The sequence below is a fragment of the Triturus cristatus genome, chromosome 7 (genome assembly GCF_964204655.1).
Source record: "Triturus cristatus chromosome 7, aTriCri1.1, whole genome shotgun sequence".
Lineage (NCBI taxonomy): Eukaryota > Metazoa > Chordata > Amphibia > Caudata > Salamandridae > Triturus > Triturus cristatus.
In genome coordinates, this window is record NC_140590.1 from 765,438,562 (window position 1) to 765,462,557 (window position 23,996).

At 48.4% G+C, this 23,996-nt stretch overlaps 1 protein-coding gene across 2 annotated transcripts in view; it reads right to left on the reverse strand.

The window, feature by feature from the left end:
* The window catches only part of MCRIP1 (MAPK regulated corepressor interacting protein 1), a 138,713-nt gene that overhangs the window by 34,409 nt on the left and 80,308 nt on the right, over positions 1–23,996 (reverse strand). For both annotated transcript variants that reach the window (XM_085617526.1, XM_085617525.1), the window contains one exon: positions 20,769–20,870. In XM_085617526.1, the coding sequence (XP_085473652.1) occupies positions 20,769–20,870 (102 nt within the window). The remainder of the gene's footprint in view (positions 1–20,768; positions 20,871–23,996) is intronic.

The following is a 23,996-nucleotide window of genomic DNA, read 5'->3' on the forward strand; positions in this document are numbered from 1 at the left end:
AAAAAAACTACTTAATAGACCGTAATCTATTTCTGTAGTACCTACAAAGCTCAGGTCTGCTTCCTAGGAGCACAGCAACCCCCTTTTCGGGGAAAAAAGATAATATTATGGCTCGAAAAATCCCTAAAATGGTACTAGTCCTGCAGGTCTAGTACGTTGAAAAATCTCCTCGACCTAACAGCAACCTAATTGACCTCCGTCTCTGAAAGCGGAGCAAATGAGACAAGATAACAAGATTTAAAGGCATCTTCATTGCTCATTAACTTTGTGAGCAATAAAAATGCCTTTAAATCTTGTTATCTTGTCACCTTTGCTCCGTTTTCAGAGACAGAGGACAAAAGTTAGTTTGTGTTCCTACTCCCCAGAAAGGGCGAGTAGGACCTAAAAACAGCTCGCCCTCGTTAAATTTAGCTCGTATATGCGAGCGGTCGAGTGGATTTTTCGAACCATTGTGCTGCTGCACAGGCATCCCTGTGCTCTTCTTCTGCACTCAGACCCTCTAGGGAGGGGGTTCTAATTAAATAAAATGCAGTATTGTTGTTGGATTGAGCTGGGCCAGGGTTCATTGGGTCCACTGAGTAGATGTTGCAATCTCACTACACGGTAAGTCTTCATCACCTACTTAGGAAAAGATGCCATGACACATTTAAACACAAAGCTCAAGCAGCTATGCTACTTGAAGGATATTGCCACTGCCAGTTTCTGTGTCACTGGCAACTGGGGACACAGTGCGAGTGACATTTTTCCAAATAAGGAAGTGATCAAACTGGTGAGAACGATATAACACATTACCCTTTTTGACCAGCTGCTTCAAAAAGGAGTATGCTGAGCATTGATATGGAGGCTCGCCCGTTTGTACTGCTTCTCTTGTGGCCTGTAGAAGAAGTGACTCATCGAAGGGAGTGATGTTGTAAACGACCACAGACAGGCTCCCAACCCTCCCACCCCATTACCCCTTGATGTGAGTACTCAGGGCCTCGACTCCAGAGTCTGGCTTGGGTGTGTAAGCGGGAGGGAGCATTAGCGGCTGTACAAGAAGTCCTTACCAAGGACAATCGAATCACTAACTCTTCATTTATCATCCAGTGTCTTGAGATTGTCTTGAATGACAACTACTTTGAATTTAACGGTGACTTCTTTCATCAAATACAGGGCGTCAGTATGGGGGCGTCCTGTGCTCCCAGCATAGCGTGCCTCTATATGGGTAAATTTGAACAGCTCAACATCTACAACAACATGGCACCTTTCTATGAGAACGTCCGAGCATGGTCACGCTTCATAGATGATATATTTTTAATCTGGAGCGGTGACCACAGCTCTCTGGGAGAATTCGTAGCCTGGCTAAATGCAGCAGACATCAACCTCAAATTTACTGTTCATTCTAGCAATTTGAAGGTTGAATTTCTAGATGTGTGGGTCGAACATCACGACAATAAAATAAGTGTGTCCTTATACAGCAAGCCCACTGCCCGGAACACTCTTCTTCTGTATGGCAGCTATCATCCGAGGAGTCAGAGGGATAGCATCCCATTCAGCCAATTTCTACGGCTCCGTAGAAATTCCTCATATATGAAAGACTTCCTCGTTCAAGCAGACATCCTCAAATCCAAATTCCTGAAACGTGGTTATCCACACAAACTCATCAAAGACTCTTTTAAAAGAGTACGATACTTTAACAGGGAAGCCATGTTTGAGCGAAGGGAACCCGACCCGATGGATAAAATGGTATATGTCACCAAGCACTCCAATATTAACCACAGGGTTAGACAGACCATCAATTCTCTTTGGTACCTGTTAAATATCGGCAATGATGGGATTAGTATTCCCAAACCTCTTTTAGCCTTCAAGCGGAACAAGAACTTAAAAAACTGCTTTATCAGAGGTAAAATTATGGAGAAAACAGCACCCATCCAAACTGCCATTGTCGGACTCAAACCGGTTGAGGGTAACCATCGTTGCGGCACTTGCCAAGCATGTCCCCAAGCTATTGTTGGCAATACCATTCTGGCCAACAACCGGACGATTACCCTTCACGGAATGACCAATTGCCGGTCATCCAATGTGATTTACATTATCACTTGTCCTTGTAATCTTCCCTATATCGGTGAAACGAGCCGGGAAATAAGACTGCGAATTTGCGAACACAAGTCTAACATTCGCATTAATAAAACATCCGCCCCTCTAGTTAACCACTGGTTGAGTATGAATCACAAGGACACCGACCTGAAATGGACTATTTTGGAAAAGATACACACTCCTCCTGGAAGGAATCCCACCTCTATCAGGAAGAAAAGGGAAACATTCTGGATTTTTTTATCTGGACTCTGTTCAGCATGGCCTAAATGAAATTATCTTATGGGAGAATGCCATCATATAATCGCTCTGCCTGTGACCTAATCTCTTTCCTTATAAGATTATGTATGAACCCATTCTCTCTTATGGATGATGGACCTGGTCCATTCATTTACTCATTCATGAATAGAGTTTGTTTCAGGGTCTGACCTTGGACCTGCCGCACTATTTAAAAAAAAATTTTTTTTTCATTCTTTGTTGTGGTGGCCTTCGTTATCTCTTATCTTTATAATTTCCTTGGGATTTATCTTTATATTTTTTTGGGTTCGCCGAGTATCCACCGTTCTCATCTCCATCTGCAACTATCCCTATGCCCCTCAAGCCTAAGGCAGGCTTTCGGTGCACTTGTAGCAACCTGGACGATGTTTTTAATATTATTGTGACAAGGATGGATTATTGATGCCCAGTTTGCATTTTTATTTTTTATTGTCTCAGTTTGTGTCAGATATAGCACCCCTTTATTATCTCCATTAGCCATCATGAAAGACTGTTATACTTACTTAGCTCAGCACTTGTTATGTAGCATTACCATTCCTTTGATTCATTACTAAGCATTCTAAGATGGCGCCATGCTTTCGAATAGCGTATAGAGCTTTACTCACTCCAACCCTCTTTCCATGTTTAGTCTCTCCCCTCTCACCCATGACCTCATTGGTTGGTGGCCAATTGGAGACAGGTATTTGAGAGGGGCGGGTTTCTCTATGCTTGTAGCGAAGGTTACAGCAACGCCGTTCCTTTGCCGACCCTGCGATATCGATAGATGTGGGATCTGGACCTTGCATCAGTTAGTAAGTAGTTTGTGTCAGTTCTGTATGCAGCAGACGTTTATTCACTAACGTCCACTTATGCAAATATAACCTCCATTTTGCTTGCCCGTCTCTGCATCCTTTATTAGCCAGTATTTGCTCTGCGGCTGCATTTCTATCGAGCTGACGCTTGCTTTTCAACGCTGATTGGTGCTAATACAACTCCTATTGTGCCCGCTTTTTTTGTTTCTATCAGCTACGGACTGTTTAATTTCGGCGTTCCATACGCTGCAGTCCAGACCGGATTATGTATTTACTTTGCTTTCCGGTAATCTCCACACCGTTTTAGAACAGCATGTGAAGAAATTGGATTGTTTTAAGGCTGTTCCTAGTTAGCTCCAGGGGCCGCCATTACTTATCCATGCTTGTTCTTCTTTTCTTGTAGAAATTTTGTGTATGCTCACCAGCAACCTTCCTGTTATCAGATATTTGGTTACCTAGTCTTCAATGCTAAATCTTGTATCTTTATGCTCCCAATCCCACGAGACTTTCTTTGAAGCATTCGTGGCTCGCACTTAGAGGGAATCATCACTGATCCAAGTATGTGGTTGATTAAGTATATATATTTTTTTGTTGCTATACTTAGTTATGTCCTTGTAGAATATTATATCTAAGGAGATACCGGTATATTGTTAACTTCGTTCAATATTAAGGATACATATTGGCTTTCCTAGATCTCTGGTGCTCACGTATTGAGCATATACCTCACGTCTACCTTCCTGCTAGACGAAAGAAATCACCTTTATTGTTGAGCTCTATTGGACGTGCCTACGGGACACCGAACTGCGTTGGCATACAGGTTCGGCAGTTGGATATCCACGGCCTTCCAAGGGTTTAGTTTTTAGTATGTATTATCATTGGACTTTTGTTTTTCTCTTCTTACTGGCGTAATATCCACTCCATGCACTTGAGAACCTTCAATATTGAGTTCGGTGTTTCTCTTTTAATTACCTTTTTCTGTCACGTGATTTTTGATGACACATCAGTCCTTTTCCCTCTCTCTCTTTTTTGCCTAACTCTATTTCTTCGATCTTGGTGGTTGGGCTCACCGTTTCCTATCATGTTTACACTGACATACCAGGGGTGATTTGCTCTGTTTAGCTACTGCTGGACCCTTTGGGCCATATTTATCGAGTTTTGACTGATTAGTTATCTGTTAGTAACTGGAACCGTTCTGGACATAAATATATTAATATTTCCTTTGAATATGAAATCATGTTAATATACTAAACTGTTTACTGAATTTACTTTATTGTATTGTTTTATTTATGTTTATTTGATTTTCTAGATCTTGTTCTTGCCCCCTATTATCCCTGGTCTACGCCCTGATGAAGGTGGGGCCCCTGTGTGGGTCCTTTACCGAAACGCGCGTTGGCGCTTGATTTGATGACCTTCTTCCTTTTCGAGTACCATCTGGCCTCTTCTGGATGAGATACAATCACTTCATCCATTTGAACACCCAAGGACAATTTGTTCTCACCCCTATTTTGACTTGATGTAATGAATGTGGTTTTGATTGAGTGTATGTATGGATGATTTTGAGTTCTATGTGGGGCATTAACTATGTTTTTGATTAATAGATATATTTATTGATGGGTTTTGATTGTTTGTATAAAATTGATATATGTACTTACTTGATATAAAAAACTTTTGTATAAAATTGAAATGAGTTTTTCAACCAAAAAGTAAAATAAATACAAAAGGTCTATCTTTATACCTATAACTTTTGTTGAGTGTTTTATATATTCCTATCTGTCCATTCCTTTCCAGTTCAGCCTTGCATTCTATCAGGTACCTATTTATTAGGCCCGAATATATACCTTTTGAACCGGCCTTGGTTTCTCTTCTGAGCATTTTTTGGGTGTGTAACAGACGGCCTTTGTTTACGCTGGGGGCACACTGGGAGTGGGGAAGGCAATTACAGGAGCCGCATACCTGGCGCCCTGTGTGACTACTCGAGGTGAGAAACAAGTGCCACCTCTGGTCCTTTCCCAGACTCCATTGTCTACAATGGACTGTTGAGAGACATTGCCTCCTCTGTGGAGCGGTCTGCCACGGGCACTCCATGTCTTTACGCTTGAGCTGTAAGGGGGCCACGGGCCCTTTTCTTCTGAACCACGCATACCCTGTGTTTGAAGGCTGTAAATCCTGAACCCCACCTGCGAGTCACATATCCAGCTGCTTTGGGCACGTGCCGACTGTCCTGAACAGAAGCGGATGTAACATCTTGGAACAGTTTAGATTCTCCAAGCTTGGCACCCTCGCATATACCACCATGCTGTGCCTCAAGTCCACTAAGGTCAACCCAGTGACCCCCTTCTGGAGCAAGACCCTCAGGCGGACTAGGAGGTGACAGATCCCTCTCCTGCCATCATGACTCAGGGTTTTGGCTTCGGGGCCTCACAGCGCTATATGGATCAAATCTCCAGGAGATCAGCTCAGAAATCAACTCACTTAAAGCGGATTTCAAATCTTGCATCAAGGACATCCGAGACAGGCGGGCATGTAGATGTTCTGGAAGGAACAGTTGATGCCCGCTCCGAGGATCAGGAGATGCAGTGGCGTTTAGTGGCAGACCTTGAGGGGCAGCAAATAGAGCTACAAGCTAAACAAGAAGATATGAAAAACAGAAGCCTAGGTAACAACATAAGCATCAGGGGGGTGCCATGGGTGCAGAAGAAAGCAACTTCATGGCTTTCACAGCCAAACTCCTGCAGATGATCCGAAGGGTCAAGGAGGCTATCCCCTCAGGCCCTAGATAGGACTCACCACGTAGCCTCTGTTCCTGGGAGGCCTGTCTCCGTCCCTGACATCCTGACGTGCACCCACTTCTTTAGGGACAAAGAAGCCATCCTCGGGCCTCAAGCAGCAAGGCCAGCCTGGTGTTTTGAGGACACATTGTTTTGCTCTACCATGATCTTTCTCCTGTCACGCAGCATCGACGGCGGGACTTCAAGCCGGTTACTGACAAACTGAGAGAGATAGACAATCAATATCAGAAGGGACACCCCTTAGCTCTCTTGTTCACATTGGAAGGTAAACGAAGAGCCTGACAATCCTTGGCGGAGGCGAAAGACTAGCTGAAACTCTCCACTGACATCTAAGATAAAAACCCGTCCAACATTTCTACCAGTTACATCCTGCAACCCATCTGGACCATGGGGCGGCCCCATGGTGCGGACAAGCGACTAAAAAAGGAAGCATCCCAGATGACTAAACACAACATTATTCAGCATCTCCAGAATATGAAGAAGGATCCATCCCCGGCACCGTCTACCTTTGGTTCCCTGTAGTGCAGCCGCTATCAGGGGTCAGAGCTTAGGCCCCCTCCCCAGTTGGAACCTCCACAGCCTTGCATCTGAGCATACTCATCCCTAAGTGGGGCGAGTATGCCCAGATGTGGGTCCCTTACTCAACATGCCACAGGAGTCACGCTATCCTGGCTGATGAGGGGTGATAATCCGAAACCAGGCCTAGGTTGCTTGTTTCCAGTCTAGGGAGGACCTGGCCTGGCAGTTCGGGCTGGACTGTTCCCATGGGAGCAGGGTCAAGACTGATTTGCATATGGCCAAGTCCAAATTGGAATGGCATTGTGAGCAAAACAACGATGGATTTAGGTCCAAATCTCTGTACTGGGGTGAGTCAGGGCTTTAAGTGGGCCGGGTCTCACCGGTGTTGAGCACCGTCAGTTTTTTAAAGGTGGCCTCAAAACAGGTCTCTATCGGGCTCTGTTTTGTGCCCTGGCACCGGCGGTCAGTTTTTTCCGGACTGCAGTGAGAGCAGGCACATCGATGTGCGCACGCTCACACTGCTCACTTCTCATTGGTGGAGGAGTTACGGCATGACGTCATGCCAGGTGAGCATTGTAGGGAAAGGGAAATCCTTTAAAGAGAGTCATTTTCTCTCTGGATTTCCCTTCTCTTTTTGAAACTCAGGAGCCGCAACATTGTGGTGGTGTCACCATGGCTTTAAGTGGAAGCTTTTTCAATATTATATACAAGCCATAGTTGCTGCTTTTTTATCTTATGCAAAGCCAATAGTCCCGACTTGTTGTAGGTATGATGTTACTTGTTGCATCATATATCTGGATGCAATGACAGAAACAGCAAAATACAAGTCGGGCGGCACATTATGCTAAGCACAGATTTTTAGCTTACGTGTTTTTAAGCCACGCCCTTAAATACACTGGCCACACCCCTGTGAGAGACCCCCAGTTTTTTCATCCCACTTAAAGCCCTGGGGTGAGTGTTTGACATTGTTCAGCATTCTGTCCATCATTTGTTCTTTTTTGCATTAGTATAACACTAAGCACCACTGTTATGGCGTCATAGCACGTTCTCCACCTGAGTGGTCTTTGGTGTAGACCTGGGAAAGTTATCAAACAGGAGCAACCATAGTTTGATTGTGTATGTTGTTTTGTTGATGTTTGTCTGTGTGTAGTAGGCAGAGAGCCTATTTTTAACTTTCGAAATGGTTTTGTAAGTTAGTGTGAAAGTTAGGAGTTTGACTAAAAGATCTTTGTTATGTTTTATGTGTATGGGTACGTGTGCCAAAGGACTTTTCAATTTTTCTCTCAAAGAAAAAATTACAATAGTAGGTGGATCCGTAAAGAGGTTATTATCTACTCTCGTAAACAAGTTCATTGTCACCAGGTGCACCCATGACCTGGTCTCCCACGCTGCTATGGCTTTGCAATTAATTTAGTGTGTAACCTCTCTTGCCTGACTTCACAAATGAACTTCATAGTCTCGTGGTCTGCTCAGCATTCCATATCTCTACTTCCAACCTAACAGCAGGTTGGACAATTGATGGGTGCAGGAAACGCAGTGAGGCAGTAGCACACATTGACTGGCAGACCATGTTTTAATGAAAAGAGATGTATACTAAAGTACATCTGCAGAAAGCAGAGCTTGAATGTGAAATCGGAGTACATTGAGGAGGATCAGAAGCTGCTCCTGTGAGACCAGCTGGGCTGCCAGCTGACCTATGATCAGGAGTTTACTCAAGCCGATTCTAGGCTCAGCAAAGCATTTTCGTGTCTCGGCTGAGAAGACAGGTTTGCACTACTGTCCAGGGAATCAATTAGACAATCCTGGTACCTTTGAATTGTGCAGCAATTTTTCCATTCATCATAATAAAGCGGGAGAGCAGCAGGATAGGCTTCCTTCCATACCACAAACCAGTTTGATAACAGAAGGAAAGCTAAATGGAATGCAGAGTGTTTTTATGGGTGTGGCACGAAAAGCAACGGCTCACAGGCTGGGCACAATGTCAGCACTGCTTCCTTGGTGGCAAAGAATGGCAACTAAGGTTCTGAACAATCTAATCTAAGCAAAGGATGTGAGAAGCAAATCAAAAATAAACGAGTTCAATGTAGGTACAATTGAGCTGTACAACTATTCAGCAGGTGCATGTAACGTTAAGTTCAAGGTGACTGGCAAGGAGCTAAACTAAGGGGCTTTGCTCAGGAGGATCCCTTCCTCGACTTCTGTTCTGACAGGAATTCTGGGGTTTGCCGTTTTATTCACAGCACGCACGGGGTGGCATACACTCTTTTCGGGCTTAACTCAATCTCTGGACCGTGGAAAAATAACAGTTCTGGTACTGGAGATAGAGGCACCTGGGTACTGGAGATAGGGGCACCTGGGTCTCGTCTGCAGGGAGAAGAACACTTCCTGGTTCCTGCCACCCGGCCCCACTTGTAATGCTGTAGGGTCCTAGGCACTCATGCATGCATAATGACTGCACAGACACAGATAGTTAGTAAAACTGGCCCAGGGCACTTGCGCCCGGCCCCTTTTATTGGCAGGGTTACATGTCCTGTGACGCCTGTGCTGGATGGGGGTGGGGTGTATGCCAGCCCTCCGGGGAGTGGCTGGTGTTCGAACAACTAGAACAGTGAGCAGCAGGTCACTACACAGCTCTTCCTGTTCGTTCTACCGCGCCTCTGCGCGCCTCTGTGCCAGATCTGTTTGCGTAGCTTCCTTATGCGAGGAAACGGAGTGCAGTCTCTCGCTCATCATAGTTGCACTGCATGTCGGGACGTTCGTACGACAGGAAGTTTCAAAGTGGAGGAAATGAATTCTGTATCAAGCCCTGACACCTTTTGCTGTGCCCAAAGGGCCCCCTGCAGTTTAGCTTTTTAGCAGAATGTGTGGGCCTCCAATCCTTCCGGCCCTTTAGCTGCAGAGCTGGTGCTCCTCCCGAGCACTCTGTTGGACGGGAGCCTCTTCATAGGTCTCCCCAACCTGTAATTTCAAGGAGGGAGTCACCAGGGCCCCAGCTCTGGCTGGTGGCAGTATGTAAAGAGTTTGTGGGATGCACAGGTGCACCCAGGCGAGCTCCCTATAAGCCAGAGTCACTGCTCCACATACGCAGTGCAGTCCGACTGCGGGAATGCCGCTGCCCGCGTCCCAAGCAGTGGGACATCAGCAGGGCAGCATTCTAGTGGCCGCCCGTCGGAGCCTTCCCCCCTTGTGCTGCCTCGCGCGCGAGGCCGACGCCCACTTGGGTAGGACCCCCTATCGTGTGAAGCTGGAGGCGGGCCAGGGGGCGCGGCTTACCCCCCTACTTAGTTGGCTCTCCTGCCCAGTTCCTCCTCTGTCTCCTGCGCGCCGCACCAGCCTGGACACGCGTTCTCGTCTGTACTGGGATCGGCTCCCCCCCTCGGCGTCGTCGTGCCTTCCGGGAGATCTCTACGCCGGTGAGTCTTGCTAACCTCCCCCACCCCGGCCCTGTCCCTGGGCATGACCAGGTTGACGGGGCCCTGTGGCTCGATGTCCACGGGTGGGGGGGGGCGCAAGTGGCGTGATGCGCGTCGGGGGGACGCTTTGGTCGGTTTCGTGGCGGGAGAATCAAAGGCGGGGCGGGCTTGCAGGACAGCGCGATTTCTAGCGCCGGTAGACGGGACCGTGTGCTTGGGGGTTAGACGTTTGGACTCCAACATGGTGAGTCGCCGCGGAGCATGGCTCAGGGGGAGAGCACTGGTCTAGTTACCAGCGGTCACGGGTTCAAACCGCGCTCGGCCCTGTGATCTTTTCAGAAGGTCGGGGGTGAGTCCCGGTGTCATGGGGTGCAGTGCGTTGAAATGCGGGATGGGGATGCTTGAGAGCAACCCCCCCGACGGCGCCTGCCGCGTGGGGGCCCTTGTGCGAATCGCGTGAAGACTCTCCACACCCCTAATCGACCCCCGCCGCCGATTTCGGTGGCTTTGCTAGCCCCATGCCCAACAAACAATCTGCGTAGCGGCCACGCGCGTTCGTGCCGGTGTATGGGTGTTTGAAACCCAAACCCCCCCCCTATCCTGCGCGGCTATCTTGCCTTGGGGTTCCACGGTACCTAGGCTCTCGCGGGACAGGTTTTGCGCCGGTGCGCAATATCGGGTCCGGGTGGGTCCTTAATTGCACATCGCTTTAGACTGATCCACCCGGGTCCGGAAGGGAATGGGGATTCGGGCGTGTCCTCAATTTCGAAGCGCTTTGATATGTGCACCCGGGTCTGGAAGGTAATGGTGGCAAGGCGCGAGCGGGCCACTACAGGGCCGCAGGAGGCCTTGAGGGAAGAGTGGGGGCTCCTCCGCCACAGGGCGGGCCGCAAGGGGTTTGGTGTCTGTTTGGACGTGGCGTCCACATTGCGTGATTGTTAACCCCCCCCCCCACCTGAATTTGTAATGCGAATGCGGTGACCGTATGTAGCGCCCCAATGCCGGCGGTGGGGTTCGCGCTAAATTTAAAATCGCAACGCACTTTCCCCCCTAGCTTCAACTGTTCGTCGCGGCTTGGTGAGTCTCCGGCCTGGGTGTTTGAGGCCGCTGCCTCCGGTATTTGAGAAAGTGGCTAAATAGTTGCGAAATAGGAAGGCTCTCCGTTCGCGCGCAACCCACACAGTCCATCGGCCGGCGTGGCGCGTTAATAGACCCCGGGGGGTTGATTCTGGGCAATAACTGCCTCTCCCGTACCTGAATGTGTAATGTGATCGTGTAAAGCGCTCCATTACGGCTGGTGGAGTTCGCGCCAGATATTGATACGCAAACATGTAGAATGCAGGGACGCTCTAGCTTTTCGGCAGCAGCATGTACGGACATGCGCAGGTAGCCGCACAGTCACGTGGCCTCCGCGCGGTGATTAGCGCCCCCTGCTCTTTGCTCGCCCTGCTGTTGGTGCCTTCTCAGACCATGTGTGGTACCATCGGGTAAATGGAACGGTATCTCTTGCATAGCTCCGAACATCTCCCCCCCCCACCGCACCCACGCCGGAAACTCGGGCGCGTGCATGTAGCCCACAATGTTAGAAGGGCAGCGGGGGCATCCGTTATGCATTTCGCACACAAGGCCTCCTGGCTCTGCCAGTCTTGGGGGCTGGGACGCGGGGTAGGTCATTTAGTGTCTCCGTTGCAGGAGTGCGACCAACCGGCTGGCGTCTCGAGGCATCTCTTCCAGGAGGCGGGCCGGGTGGGCGGGAGGCCACCCCGGCATGGTACGCTCACCCGTTAGTTGGGGCGAGAGGGTTGTGCTTGGTTGCGGAGCTGGCCTAACGGCGAGAGCGGCCAACCTCGAACCTGGACCGGATTCGAGTCTCGGGATAGACGCTGAGCATCCGGTGACCCTGCAAATCACCCTATCTACCCCTGCCTAACAGGGGCGGGCAATTGCAATGCAATCGGTCTCGCTTCTCCCAGGAGCCGGCGGCTAATTGGCGCCCGGAGGCCCTGACGGGTGATTGTTCACGCTTTACAGGTGTGGTTTCTTGTTTGTGCGTGGCGCCGCTACAAGTGGGCAGTTTGTCTTGGTTGTTGGGCCCAGTTGCCTGCACACCGCGTCGCCGGCAGCCTCGTGGCCATAAGCCATTGAGGGGGGGCTCACAGTCGGTGCTGGGGGTATTTGCGTCGCCGTGTGCTCTTACCATGGACTAAGCACGAGCAGTTCCCCCCCCCCCTGTTGTAACGATCCCATTCCATCCCCTTCATGCCGCAATTCGCCGTTATAACCCAACGCGCGCACTTACCGATGTTAACGCGAACATAAGGCCGTATTGCTTGTCACATGATATGTTCACCGTTAAATAATTGTTGAATGCACGACCGCTTGGTTGGGCTGGAGTGTTCCGTGAGTTTAGTCTCCCCGCAGGACAGTTCACTTGCTGCCTCAGTGACCCCCAGTTTCGGCTGTTGTGCTTTGTTTGCCACGCTCTCTACCGGTCCTGTGCCTGTGCTCCCTCCTTTCATTCCCGCTGCGGGCAGCAAGCGGAGCGGCAACTTGTGGGCGTGGTAGGCCACAACGAAATGTAAAGGCGGCATTTTTAAAAGGATTTGCTGACGTGACACACTTAAACGTTTGCTCGTCAATGATTTTAATACTGTACAGCTGTTGATGGAAGGCTCGGCGCACAGGACGGAAGCCTGAGCCGGGGTACGCTTTGCCCGAGCTCCAGCCTGGATCCTGGGGGCGGAGGGGGGTCTGGCAAGAATCTTAGTGGTGCCGCGGGTAGCCTAAATAATTTGGCTGGCTAGTGCGTAGGCAGCAAAAACAGGGAATCTACTTTCCGATGCGTGTTAATTATTCCCTGTGTGTGCACCTTGTGCCCACAGACCGTCGCAGTAATGCCCGGGGTGCTCCCTGTGCCTGGACATTTTCTAGTAGCACTCTGTTTTTTCATGCCCGCAAGCTGTCTCATTAATGCACTGTCAGCACTTCTTGTGCAACGTTGTTTACGCGTCTTGTGCTAAAGAAGACTATCAGAGCAATAATACACGGCCTGTGCTACCTTTAGCCCGTTAATGCCTTCTGTGTGCTTGTTGTGCCCAAAGGCTGTTTTTGCAGTGCACTGTTGGTACACCTTGTGCCCCGGTGTACACTGCATAGTGTGTGATGCAACTTTAGCTCCATGTTCACACACTGACTCCTTGTGCACGTTCACGGGTCATCCTGAGGTTACGCAGGGCCAGGCCGGCTAGTACTTGGATGGGAAGCCCAAAGGGGAACACCGGGATGATGCTATTTTGGAAGCAGATTTTAAAGGTATTATAATGCTCTTGTCGGTTTGGCGGCTATGCGCCTAGATCAGAGTGTGTGTTAAACCTAGCAAAGGTGCTTGTTGTTTTTTCAGTCCTTTGGCCTTTCTTTTCAGTATGCAGATGCTTCCACCCAGGCGCCCCCCCTTTTCCTGTCGCTGGTTTCTGATGGTGCTGTCACTTTTGCTACCAGGAGCTATAGCCCAATGGTAAGTCTTGTGCCTCTGGTTATCAAGGCTCTCACAGGACAAGGGTTCGGGTCCCGCAAACACTGTCAAAGTGTCATAAGTTGGCAACATTTCAAACTCTTCTTACAGGGGAGTATATGGCAGAGGGAAACAACGGAGCAAATAGCTATGCTGCTGAATCCTGCATTTTCACGCAGACTAATGAGCCTATCTGTAATATGCTCTGCGCGATTCTCGGGCCTGTTGTTGCTCGGAGGGCGTGCACTTTGGTGTGGAGGTGCTAGCTCCACGCCCCTACTGAGAAGGCCATCTCACGGAAGCCGCTTCTGGTGGCCATGGTTTACTTAGTAAAGTGCGGCGAAGTTCGTTAGGTGTCACAATTTGTTCCGTGAGTGCCACGCTTAAGCCAAGAGATGCTGCCGCTTTTCATCTTTCGCCTCGCTCTTCTGAAACAGCTGTTGTAAAGTTTTCTGCAACTCGGTCATAAGGGGCAGTTAGTTCATACAGATTAGTTGATTAAATGAATAAGTCGCATGTTCTAGCTCGAACAGAGCAACAGTTACTAATCGCAATGACATGGGTTCCCACGCACTCGAGAGCCCCCCCCCCTTTTTTGCATGTATCCCCTGGTATTTTTGTACCAAAATGCAGCATTTATTAGGAGTATCCGGTAATAGGGGGTATCTCGTTGGCATTAGTTCCATGCCGGTAGGTACGAAGGGACGAAGTTGTGTCCCAAGTGGTGCAACAGGATAAGGGCAGGTATATAGGTAGATATATGTCCCCTGGCAGCAGGTGTACAAATATGTCAATGTTCAGCCTAAATCCCAGTCTCAACCATGGTGCAATGGTCAGCTTGTGGAAAGGTAACACAGTAATTGAGCGACCAATGTTATTATTGTAAGTTCAACGCTTGAGTCAGGAGATGCTGCTGCCTCATCTTTGCCTTGCTATTAAAGAACAGCTGGGGTAAGGTTTCTCTCAAATTAGTCATAGTGGCAGCTTAGCGTATATGGGAAAGTCAGCAGCCTGTGCGGTGTTGAGGCAAGTTGTGGGCTTGGGTTTGTGTATCATACATAACATCTTGAAGGTATTGTGTAGTTCCACGCTGAAGTCAAGAGATGCGGCTGCCTTTCATCTTTAGCCTTGCTATTAGGAAACAGCTGGTGGGATATTTTCGGCAACCCAGTCATAGTGGCAGCTTAGTCTATATAGGATAGGCAGCAGCATGAGCTGTTTGAGACAGGCGGAAGGCCTAGGCTTGTCTATCACACTTAACATCTTTGAGGTTCTTCTCCCTGCCACAGGGAGGCCAGGGAAAGCAGAGAGTGACAGGGTTGACCGAAACTTAGCCTGGCTGCCGCTTCTGCGACCTTGTGAGGTTTGTTTATGTATTGTATGAAGGTGACAGAGGCTGTCACTGTGGTTTGATAGGCGCCAGGGCCAGAAGAAGGTTCAGTGCAAGGCCACATTTGGGGGGGGCAATTCCAGGCGAAAGCATTAAACCAGACAGCCCTGGGAATTAGGCAGGCGTACGATTAGCTAAGATTTTGGTCAAACTGAGGAAGAGCATATCGACCACGAATAATTGGGGAACCAGATATCGCTTTACAAGCAATGCTGTAGATTTACGGTAGAATGCTGTATGGATAGGCTTCAGGGATAAGGCCGTGACCTTTCGGGAAGGGGCATTCTTCTTCAACCTGTGTCGATCTGGGAAAGGAAATAAGGAGGGCAGGGTAACTCTTTATGCTACCTGCGTTGGCACATCTTGCCAGGAGTGATGGTCAAAGGTTTTGCCTCCAGCCAGCCTAGGCAACACCCATCCACTCCAAGCTAATTGTTCATGGTGGTGTCTGGCCGCATTTACACAGCCCAGTATTTTGCCCCTGGGGTTGTCAGTGTCGTGAAGTACTAAATTTCACTGAACTGGAGGTGGGCCGGGTTTTACACGAGCAGAAGTTTGGGAGTGCAAGCCTCCACCTAGGGGGTGGCTGGCTGAATCTGATGAACTACTTCAAACGGTTCACAGCACTGCGCGTGGGAGAGTGTCAATGACCTGGGCATACTTCAACCAGACACCCGTGTATGGCTTGCCCCAGCCCATGGTAATAATTGAGAGAGCAGAGAGCGACCTTGAGCATGACCAGAGACGTGCTGCTCTCCACAGACATTTTACAGGTTAATGGGCAAGGCTAGCGGAAAGCCAGATGTAATGTCGTCATTTAAGGCGGACGTGCCCCAGGTATTGGCAAGATAGAGACACTGTCAACCATGATGATATGAACGATATCATATCTGGGGCTCACAACAAATCATTTGATAAAATATGACGTTTCATTTTCAAGCCACTATGGCGGCACCACGAATTACCATAGCACAGCAACACCGGTATAACAAGGACTGTAGGCACACCTTTTGACCCTTTCCATCAGAAAGCTAGCTGCTATTCACCAAGCGAGGCAATTGTATACGCTGTCCCAGTGGAGAGCAAGAAATGATTGGGTTGGACAGCGGGACTAGTATAAGACTCTATCGTCCAATTTAATGTAACTTAATTTGCAAGTAGAAAGGCTAAAACGAGGAGATGTTGCTGAGATATGGGTCAGTTTGCGGTAAGCAATAGGATAATACCTGTGAAAGGAAGCAAAATTTACATACCCGTGATGTCAGCTTGTGTTTATATACGTAGGTAAGCGGCCGACTCACACGCTACCTTCACCCTGCTTGTTGTGCTGTTGGGAACACAATTACACGCCAGGAAGGCACTTATTTTGGCCAATTGGAAAATCGCAATAGGATTGCAGGTCCATAAGTGCCTAATTCACCTATGCCTTGTTACCAATGCCATATTTCCCAGCCTGAGAAACTGATTTAGGTGTTGCTCTTCCCGCTCAGCCTCTCTTGGAGCCAGGGAGTTGGGAAACATTCACATATTTGGGTCCCCGAGCTGAGAGATGTATCCTTCGGCAGCTCAGTCAGTCAAATTGGCTTTATCCGGAGTCATGATAAACGGCGTCCGATTAGCAGTTGCGTTAAAAATGTCTTGCCCAGCCGACAAATCATGCAATCCTCGCAGTAGCAGCAGCAACCCAGGAACCATGACGCTATCAATACATCACCTTTGGAGATAGAGTGGAAATTAAAACCTTCGTGCTAGGATATGAAGGGAATCGATGGATTGAGGAATTCAGCTATGGTTCAGTTCTGGCTCCACATGCAGGTGCTAGATCTTCCCATAATTACGTTAGGACGAGCTGCTGTGGCTTCGCTTAGAAGGTTAGGAACACCAGTCACGCCTAAGCTTACGGCAGTGGGGCCAAAAGACATCCTTTGTTCGTCTGCCCTGGGCTTCTGTGTAATGTTGCAAATTAATGCCGTCTTTTACGGGTTACAGAACAGGACCCCTAATTTAGCCCATTAAGCTGGCTCGCAGGGGCAGGGCACATATAACAGCAAAGGGAGGAAGGGGGGGCTCTGGCAGCGACGGTAGCCTCCCCAGAGCTGTGGCGGAGTTACAGGGCGATCTGGATGCAGTCTGGTACAGTAAGGGTACCTCTGCGACAGGCGGTACAGTAAGGGTACCCCTGTCCGGCACAGTAAGGGTGCCCGAGCCAAGGTCCAGGAGCCGAAGGGGGTTCTGGGAAGACCGCGACGGCGCCCCGTTAGTCCTTCGGGCGGTTGGGGGGCCTGACCAACCGGGGGTGGCCACAACACGCTCCGCCCCTGTCGGAAGGGGCGGGAGTAGGAGGCAGATCACGTGACCCAGTGGATGATCTGCAAATATTTATGTGCCACACTGCCGGGCATCGACCCACCGTGTGTGCTGGCTCACCAGGCGGGCGGGCAGCAAGGGGCTGCCTGCCCTGGATCGCCCGTAAGATAACCCAATTTTATTATCATACTGTGTTGTATGAAATAAACCTGCAGCAGTTCTTCACCCACAAATAAAGTGTCAGTGTAATCTTTGGGTGATGTCTGTGTATGCGTGTTGACTGAAGCGGATGACGGTGTGGTCACTATGCCGCTGCCCGCGTCCCAAGCAGTGGGACATCAGCAGGGCAGCATTCTAGTGGCCGCCCGTCGGAGCCTTCCCCCCTTGTGCTGCCTCGCGCGCGAGGCCGACGCCCACTTGGGTAGGACCCCCCTATCGTGTGAAGCTGGAGGCGGGCCAGGGGGCGCGGCTTACCCCCCTACTTAGTTGGCTCTCCTGCCCAGTTCCTCCTCTGTCTCCTGCGCGCCGCACCAGCCTGGACACGCGTTCTCCCGCCCTTTCCTCTTACCCCACGTGTCAGGCACAGCGCGTTATTGGAATGTTTAATGTTTTCTTTTTGCGTTGCAGGCGGAGTTACAGGGCGATCTGGATGCAGTCTGGTACAGTAAGGGTACCTCTGCGACAGGCGGTACAGTAAGGGTACCCCTGTCTGGCACAGTAAGGGTGCCCGAGCCAAGGTCCAGGAGCCGAAGGGGGTTCTGGGAAGACCGCGACGGCGCCCCGTTAGTCCTTCGGGCGGTTGGGGGGCCTGACCAACCGGGGGTGGCCACAACACGCTCCGCCCCTGTCGGAAGGGGCGGGAGTAGGAGGCAGATCACGTGACCCAGTGGATGATCTGCAAATATTTATGTGCCACACTGCCGGGCATCGACCCACCGTGTGTGCTGGCTCACCAGGCGGGCGGGCAGCAAGGGGCTGCCTGCCCTGGATCGCCCGTAAGATAACCCAATTTTATTATCATACTGTGTTGTATGAAATAAACCTGCAGCAGTTCTTCACCCACAAATAAAGTGTCAGTGTAATCTTTGGGTGATGTCTGTGTATGCGTGTTGACTGAAGCGGATGACGGTGTGGTCACTAGGGTATGGTGCACTGTTCACCCACTCAGAAAGGAAGGAGCTTGTCCAGCCCAATGAAGTGATCGACTGCACTGCTTCAGCTTCAGTATACACGTGGCATGGGGGATCTATAAGGTGTAAACAGCTGCAGCCTCACTGTGAGGAGAAGGGGAAGGAATAGCAAACAACTGCTGTCTCATTGGGGAAACACTGCACTGCGCACCCAGCTTCCAGATCTCACCTGGGAGGAGGCACTATGTAGCACACCCAGAGCCTCACTCTCACAATTAAAAGGAGGCACTGCATTTCTTCAACAGATGCCCGGTGTTTATTATTATAGGATAACTCAAAGTGGCTGCTTTCACTGTAGAGAGGATTCCATCCGCACCAGATACCGAATACGCAACTGCATTGCATGCCCCATTGCAGTATCGCTGCATGGTGGCTTCAAGGTGCTGGCTACGGAGCAACAATTTTAGTGCGAGGAGTGTGTGCTGCAGTGCGCACTCAGATGCAATATTACCATGGGGAGCGGGGAGGATACACTGCATTGCCTGCCCAGCTGCAGTTTCACCATGCGAGGAATACACTAAATAAAATGGGATGATGCACTGCATTGCTGGCTCACCTCCACTCATACTGCTTAATATTAGCTGCATCTGCTTGCAGAAGGAAACGCAATGTGTCTCAAAGCGAGAGGACGCAAAGAAATGATCCTGCAACCGCCCAACGTCATGGCAGATGGACAGCCCAACTGATCCATAAGTATCTCAGGCAGCATGTCATCTCATATAAGACAGCCCAACTGATCCCCTAAGTATCTCAGGTAGCATGCCATCTCATGCCAGACAGCCCAACTGATGCCCTAAGCATCTCAGGTGGCATGCCATCTCATGCCAGACAGCCCAATTGATCCCCTTAAGTATCTCAGGCAGCATGTAATCTCATGCCAGACAGCCCAACTGATGCCCCAACTATCTCTTGTAGCATGCCATCTAATGTCAGACAGCCCAACTGACCCCCTAAGTATCTCAGGTAGCATGTCATCTCATGTCAAACAGCCCAACTGATCCATAAGTATCTCAGGCGGCATGTCCTCTCATGTCAGACAGCCCAACTGATGCCCTAAGTATCTCAGGCAGCATGCCATCTCATGCCAGACAGCCCAACTGATCCCCTAAGCATCTCAGGCGGCATGCCATCTCCTGACAGACAGCCCAACAGATGCCCTAAGCATCTCAGGCGGCATGCCATCACATGCCAGACAGCCCAACTGATGTACTAAGCATCTCGGGACGCATGCCATCTCATGCCAGACAGCTCAACTAATGCCCTTAAGTATCTCAGGCAGCATGTCATCTCATGTCAGACAGCCCAACTGATCCGCTAAGTATCTCAGGTAACATGTCATCTCATATCAGAGAGCCCAACTGATCCCCTAAGTATCTCTGGTGGCATGCCATCTCAAGTCAGACAGACCAATCTCACATTCATACCAGGCATACAGTCACACAATCTCAAGACACTCCTCCCTCACCCCCGGGTGACTTCTTAATAGCACAGAGAGGAGACCCCTCTTCAGTATTCCATTGCAGTGTCTTACCCAGGTTGCTCAATAGTCAACGCACATTTCGGTGGCCAGAATGACTCAAAACCACCTTCTTCAGGACCTCTCCTTCAATGTCCATTTTCATATGAAAATATATATGGGGGTTATATCAACTATTTGTTATCTCCAAACTTTATAGAAGGTATTCACACCTGTCCTATCCGGAGAACATTCTCTTCGGTTTTAAATCATTTTTCTTTAAATTTGATTAAATTGATATGATGAAATATTGTGTTTTTGAAAATGAAATAGGCTAGTGGGTTTTTGATTGTTTACCCAGCTGTATGGTGTTGCTGCAGGCAGAAAGCACCACCATTACAGCCTATGCAACTGTAGAATGCACTAAGATGCACAATACACCACACAGTAACAGAGTGGAATGATGCAATGAACTCTTTACCCATCCATAGTCTTACTGTGTAGAGAAGGCACTGCATTGTATACTCATCTACAGTCTCTTTGTTTGAAGAATGCCATGCACGGCCCAATGTCAGAGTTTGCATGAGAGGATGCATTGCACTGGTTACCCACGATACCAGTATCCCCGTACAGAAAGCGCACTGGCATTTCTCGCTGCAAGGATGATACACTGTATTACTTACCCAACTGCCGAATCATACAGTGGGGCCACTCACTGCACGGTGCACCAAGCTGCCCAATTTAACCCTCGAAAGTGGTCAAACTAACCCTGGAAAGAGGTACAGGCCTGCTTACTCGGCTGTGGTATTACTGCAGGAAAGAATGACGGCAGTAAGGATATACAACACTCCTTATCCAGACGCAGCTGCACTACACGCACTGCTTATCCAACAAACCTCTCTCTCCCTGTGAGATGGAGCCGAGTACAGAGCTACAGTTTTACTGCAAGGGAAATGGGCTACACTGTGTACCCAACTACCAGTTCTCCTTATGTGCAGCATGCAGTGCTCTGGGCTCTCAGCCTCCCCGCCCCATGGTTTATGGTTCACTTACACTTCAGGTTGAGGCTTGGGTTCTTCTCCACATACTCCTCGACCAGGCCCCTCTCGCTGCCTGAAAGTTGGCTCCGAAGGTCTCTCTCCACACACTGCCATGCTAAGGAAGAAAGTAAGAAGCACAAATCCAGATGAATTGCAATCTTTAAGCCCGCTCTAATTACAAAAGTGCAGAAACATGCACCACTCAAAACGCAAGTGCGATTCTTTAGTGCCACAAATCTAATTTAAATAAAATGGTTTCAAAAAATGTGTTCCTGGAGTTCTTTTGAAGCACTCTGATGTCCATCTGTATTACAGTTGTGCTATATATATATATATATATATTACCTACTGGCGGTCGCCAGTAGGTAGTTATAGTTAGGACCACGTTTCCATAGGAAATCCGCAACATTCTATTTTGAATAACTTTGGCGCCGGTCGACAAATCCTCGCGAATTGTTCAAAATAGGTGGGGCGCTACGCTCCGCTCCTACCCTGAAAGTCTCGGGGGGATTCGTCAAGCGGGGGCTGAGATAAAAGGGGGGTCCCAAAACGCGTTTTTCCCATGCATTTTTCCATAGGACCTTTAGACAGGGCTACAGCCCGAACGGCTGAACAGAATTACTTGAAATTTGGCAGAGAGGTAGTCCTCAGGTCAAGGAAGTGCCTTTTGTAGGTTTGGTGTAAATCTGTTCAGTAGATTCTGAGAAAATAGCCTTTAAATCAATATATATATCTGAGCCAGCTTACGGTGCGCTTACGGTACGCTTACCGTACGCGTACGGTGGCGTGCGCGAGCGCGATTCTGATTGGCTCTTAGATCTTAGTAAACATTCGAATCGGCCGAAACCAGGAAGCGGCGGCCGCCATTTTCTCTCTCGCACTGAGAGTGATGATGAAAATACAAAGCACAAAAACATGTAAAGGGGCTGTTTAGACAGCTCCCACACACATAGCCATGTTGAGGGAGTCCCCAAAGATCCCCCAAGGCCAAAAACGGAATTTTTTTTTTTCGCTAATTTCGCCGATTTCGCTTACCGTACGCGTACGGTAAAAAATTATATAAAAAAAAAAATTATCCACACTCTCCCCACCCCGTGTGCAATTGGTGGCCGAAGGCCACCAATTGTGCATGACTTATAACAGCTGAGATAAACTATAATATTTAAAAAAAAAAAAAAAAAAACATTATCCACACTCTGTCCACCCCGTGTGCAAATGGTGCCCGAAGGGCTCCATTTGTGCATGGCTTATAAAAATTACGAAAAATTACAATATTACCTTTCAAAACGAAGTGCATCATATGTCCTCCATGTGCGCACGGTGCGCGAAGCGCATCGTGCGTACATGGCCCATCTAGCGTAACGTGGGCACGCGGTGCGCGTAGCGCACCGCGTGCTTACTGTGCGCGCACGGTGCGCGAAGCGCACCGTGCGCGCACGGAACGAACTGCGTTAAGTGGGCGCGCACGCCACGAATGGCGTAAAGTAACTTAGCATTTAAAAAACCGTACAAATTCACTGAAAAAACCATAGGTTTCACACACGTTATAGTTAGGAATTAGCATTTAAAAAACCTTGCAAATTCACTGAAAAAACCATAGGTTTCACACATGTTATAGTTAGCGGAAATTTTACTGATAAAAAACCAATGAAATTCCCCCGTTATAGTTAGTGCAGGCAACTATAACTCACGTGACCGCAATCTTCTGCTGATCACATATGTGTCTTTATGAAAAAAAAATATTTGTAATATATGTATAGCTAAAAATGTATGGAAGAAGACATGGGCAAATAAGTGTCTAAATACAGTATTAGCATCAGCAGAGGATTGCGGTCGCGTGAGTTATAGTTGCCTGCACTAACTATAACGGGGGAATTTCATTGGTTTTTTATCAGTAAAATTTCCGCTAACTATAACATGTGTGAAACCTATGGTTTTTTCAGTGAATATATATATATATATATATATATATATTCACTTGAAAAACCATAGGTTTCACACACGTTATAGTTAGGAATTAGCATTTTAAAAACCTTGCAAATTCACTGAAAAAACCATAGGTTTCACACATGTTCTAGTTAGCTGGACATTTCACTCGTAAAAAACCATTGAAATTCCCCCGTTATAGTTAGTTCAGCTAAATATAACTCGCGCGACCGCAGTCCACTGCTGATGACGTCACATATTACATCACTCATGACATGGTCAGTGACATCACTGATGACATCTCAAATGACATCACTGATGACATCATCCAGTGAATATGTGTCTTTCTGAAAAATAAATATTTTTTATATATGTATATCTAAAGGTTAATGGAAGAATAAACGGGTAAATAAGTGTCTAAATGGATGGTTTTTTTTGTAAAATTAATTGTATAACTGACTTATTAACAGTATCTTAGTGAATACAGTGATGTAATATGTGACATCATCAGCAGTGGATTGCGGTCGCGCGAGTTATATTTAGCTGAACTAACTATAACGCACGGTGCACGCATATAGATATTTATGTACTTTTAAAAGCAATTTTCTCAGAAACTACTGAACAGATTGACACCATATATGCAAAAGGCACATCCCTGACCTGAGGACTACCTCTTTGCCAAATTTTAAGTAATTCTGTTCAGCCGTTCGGGCTGTACCTTTGACTAAAGGTCCTATGGGAAAATGCATGGGGAAAACGCGTTTTGGGACCCCCCTTTTTTCTCAGCCCCTGCTTGACAAATCACCCCGAGACTTTCAGGGTAGGAGCTGAGCGGAGCGCCCCATTAGTTTTGAAAATTTCGCGAGGATTCGTCAACCGGCGCCAAAGTTATTCAAAATGGAATTTTCAGATTTCCTATGGGAACTCGGTCCTAACTATAACTATCTACTGGCGACCGCCAGTAGATAATATATTTATATACACACATATAACTAAATGACAAATGTCACTTAAATGTTTCCTACAATAGCCTGAGAGTTTCCTGCACTTTCTACTCTCTCTTCATATGTCCTATTACAGTCAGATGGGTAATTAAAGTACCACCATACTCACATCCAGTGCAGAAGACTGCGCCTGTGCCCTGGAAGGATGACATACTCAAGTACTTTCCCATCCAGCCTTTCGCACCTACAGTAGGTGTGTTTAACTATGGCAGGCAAGGTGATAATTTTAGGACAGGAGGGGCAGCATAGCAGTATTATAACAGCCTCTTACTTATTTTTCCCAAGCATCAACACAAAAAACTAAGATTGCT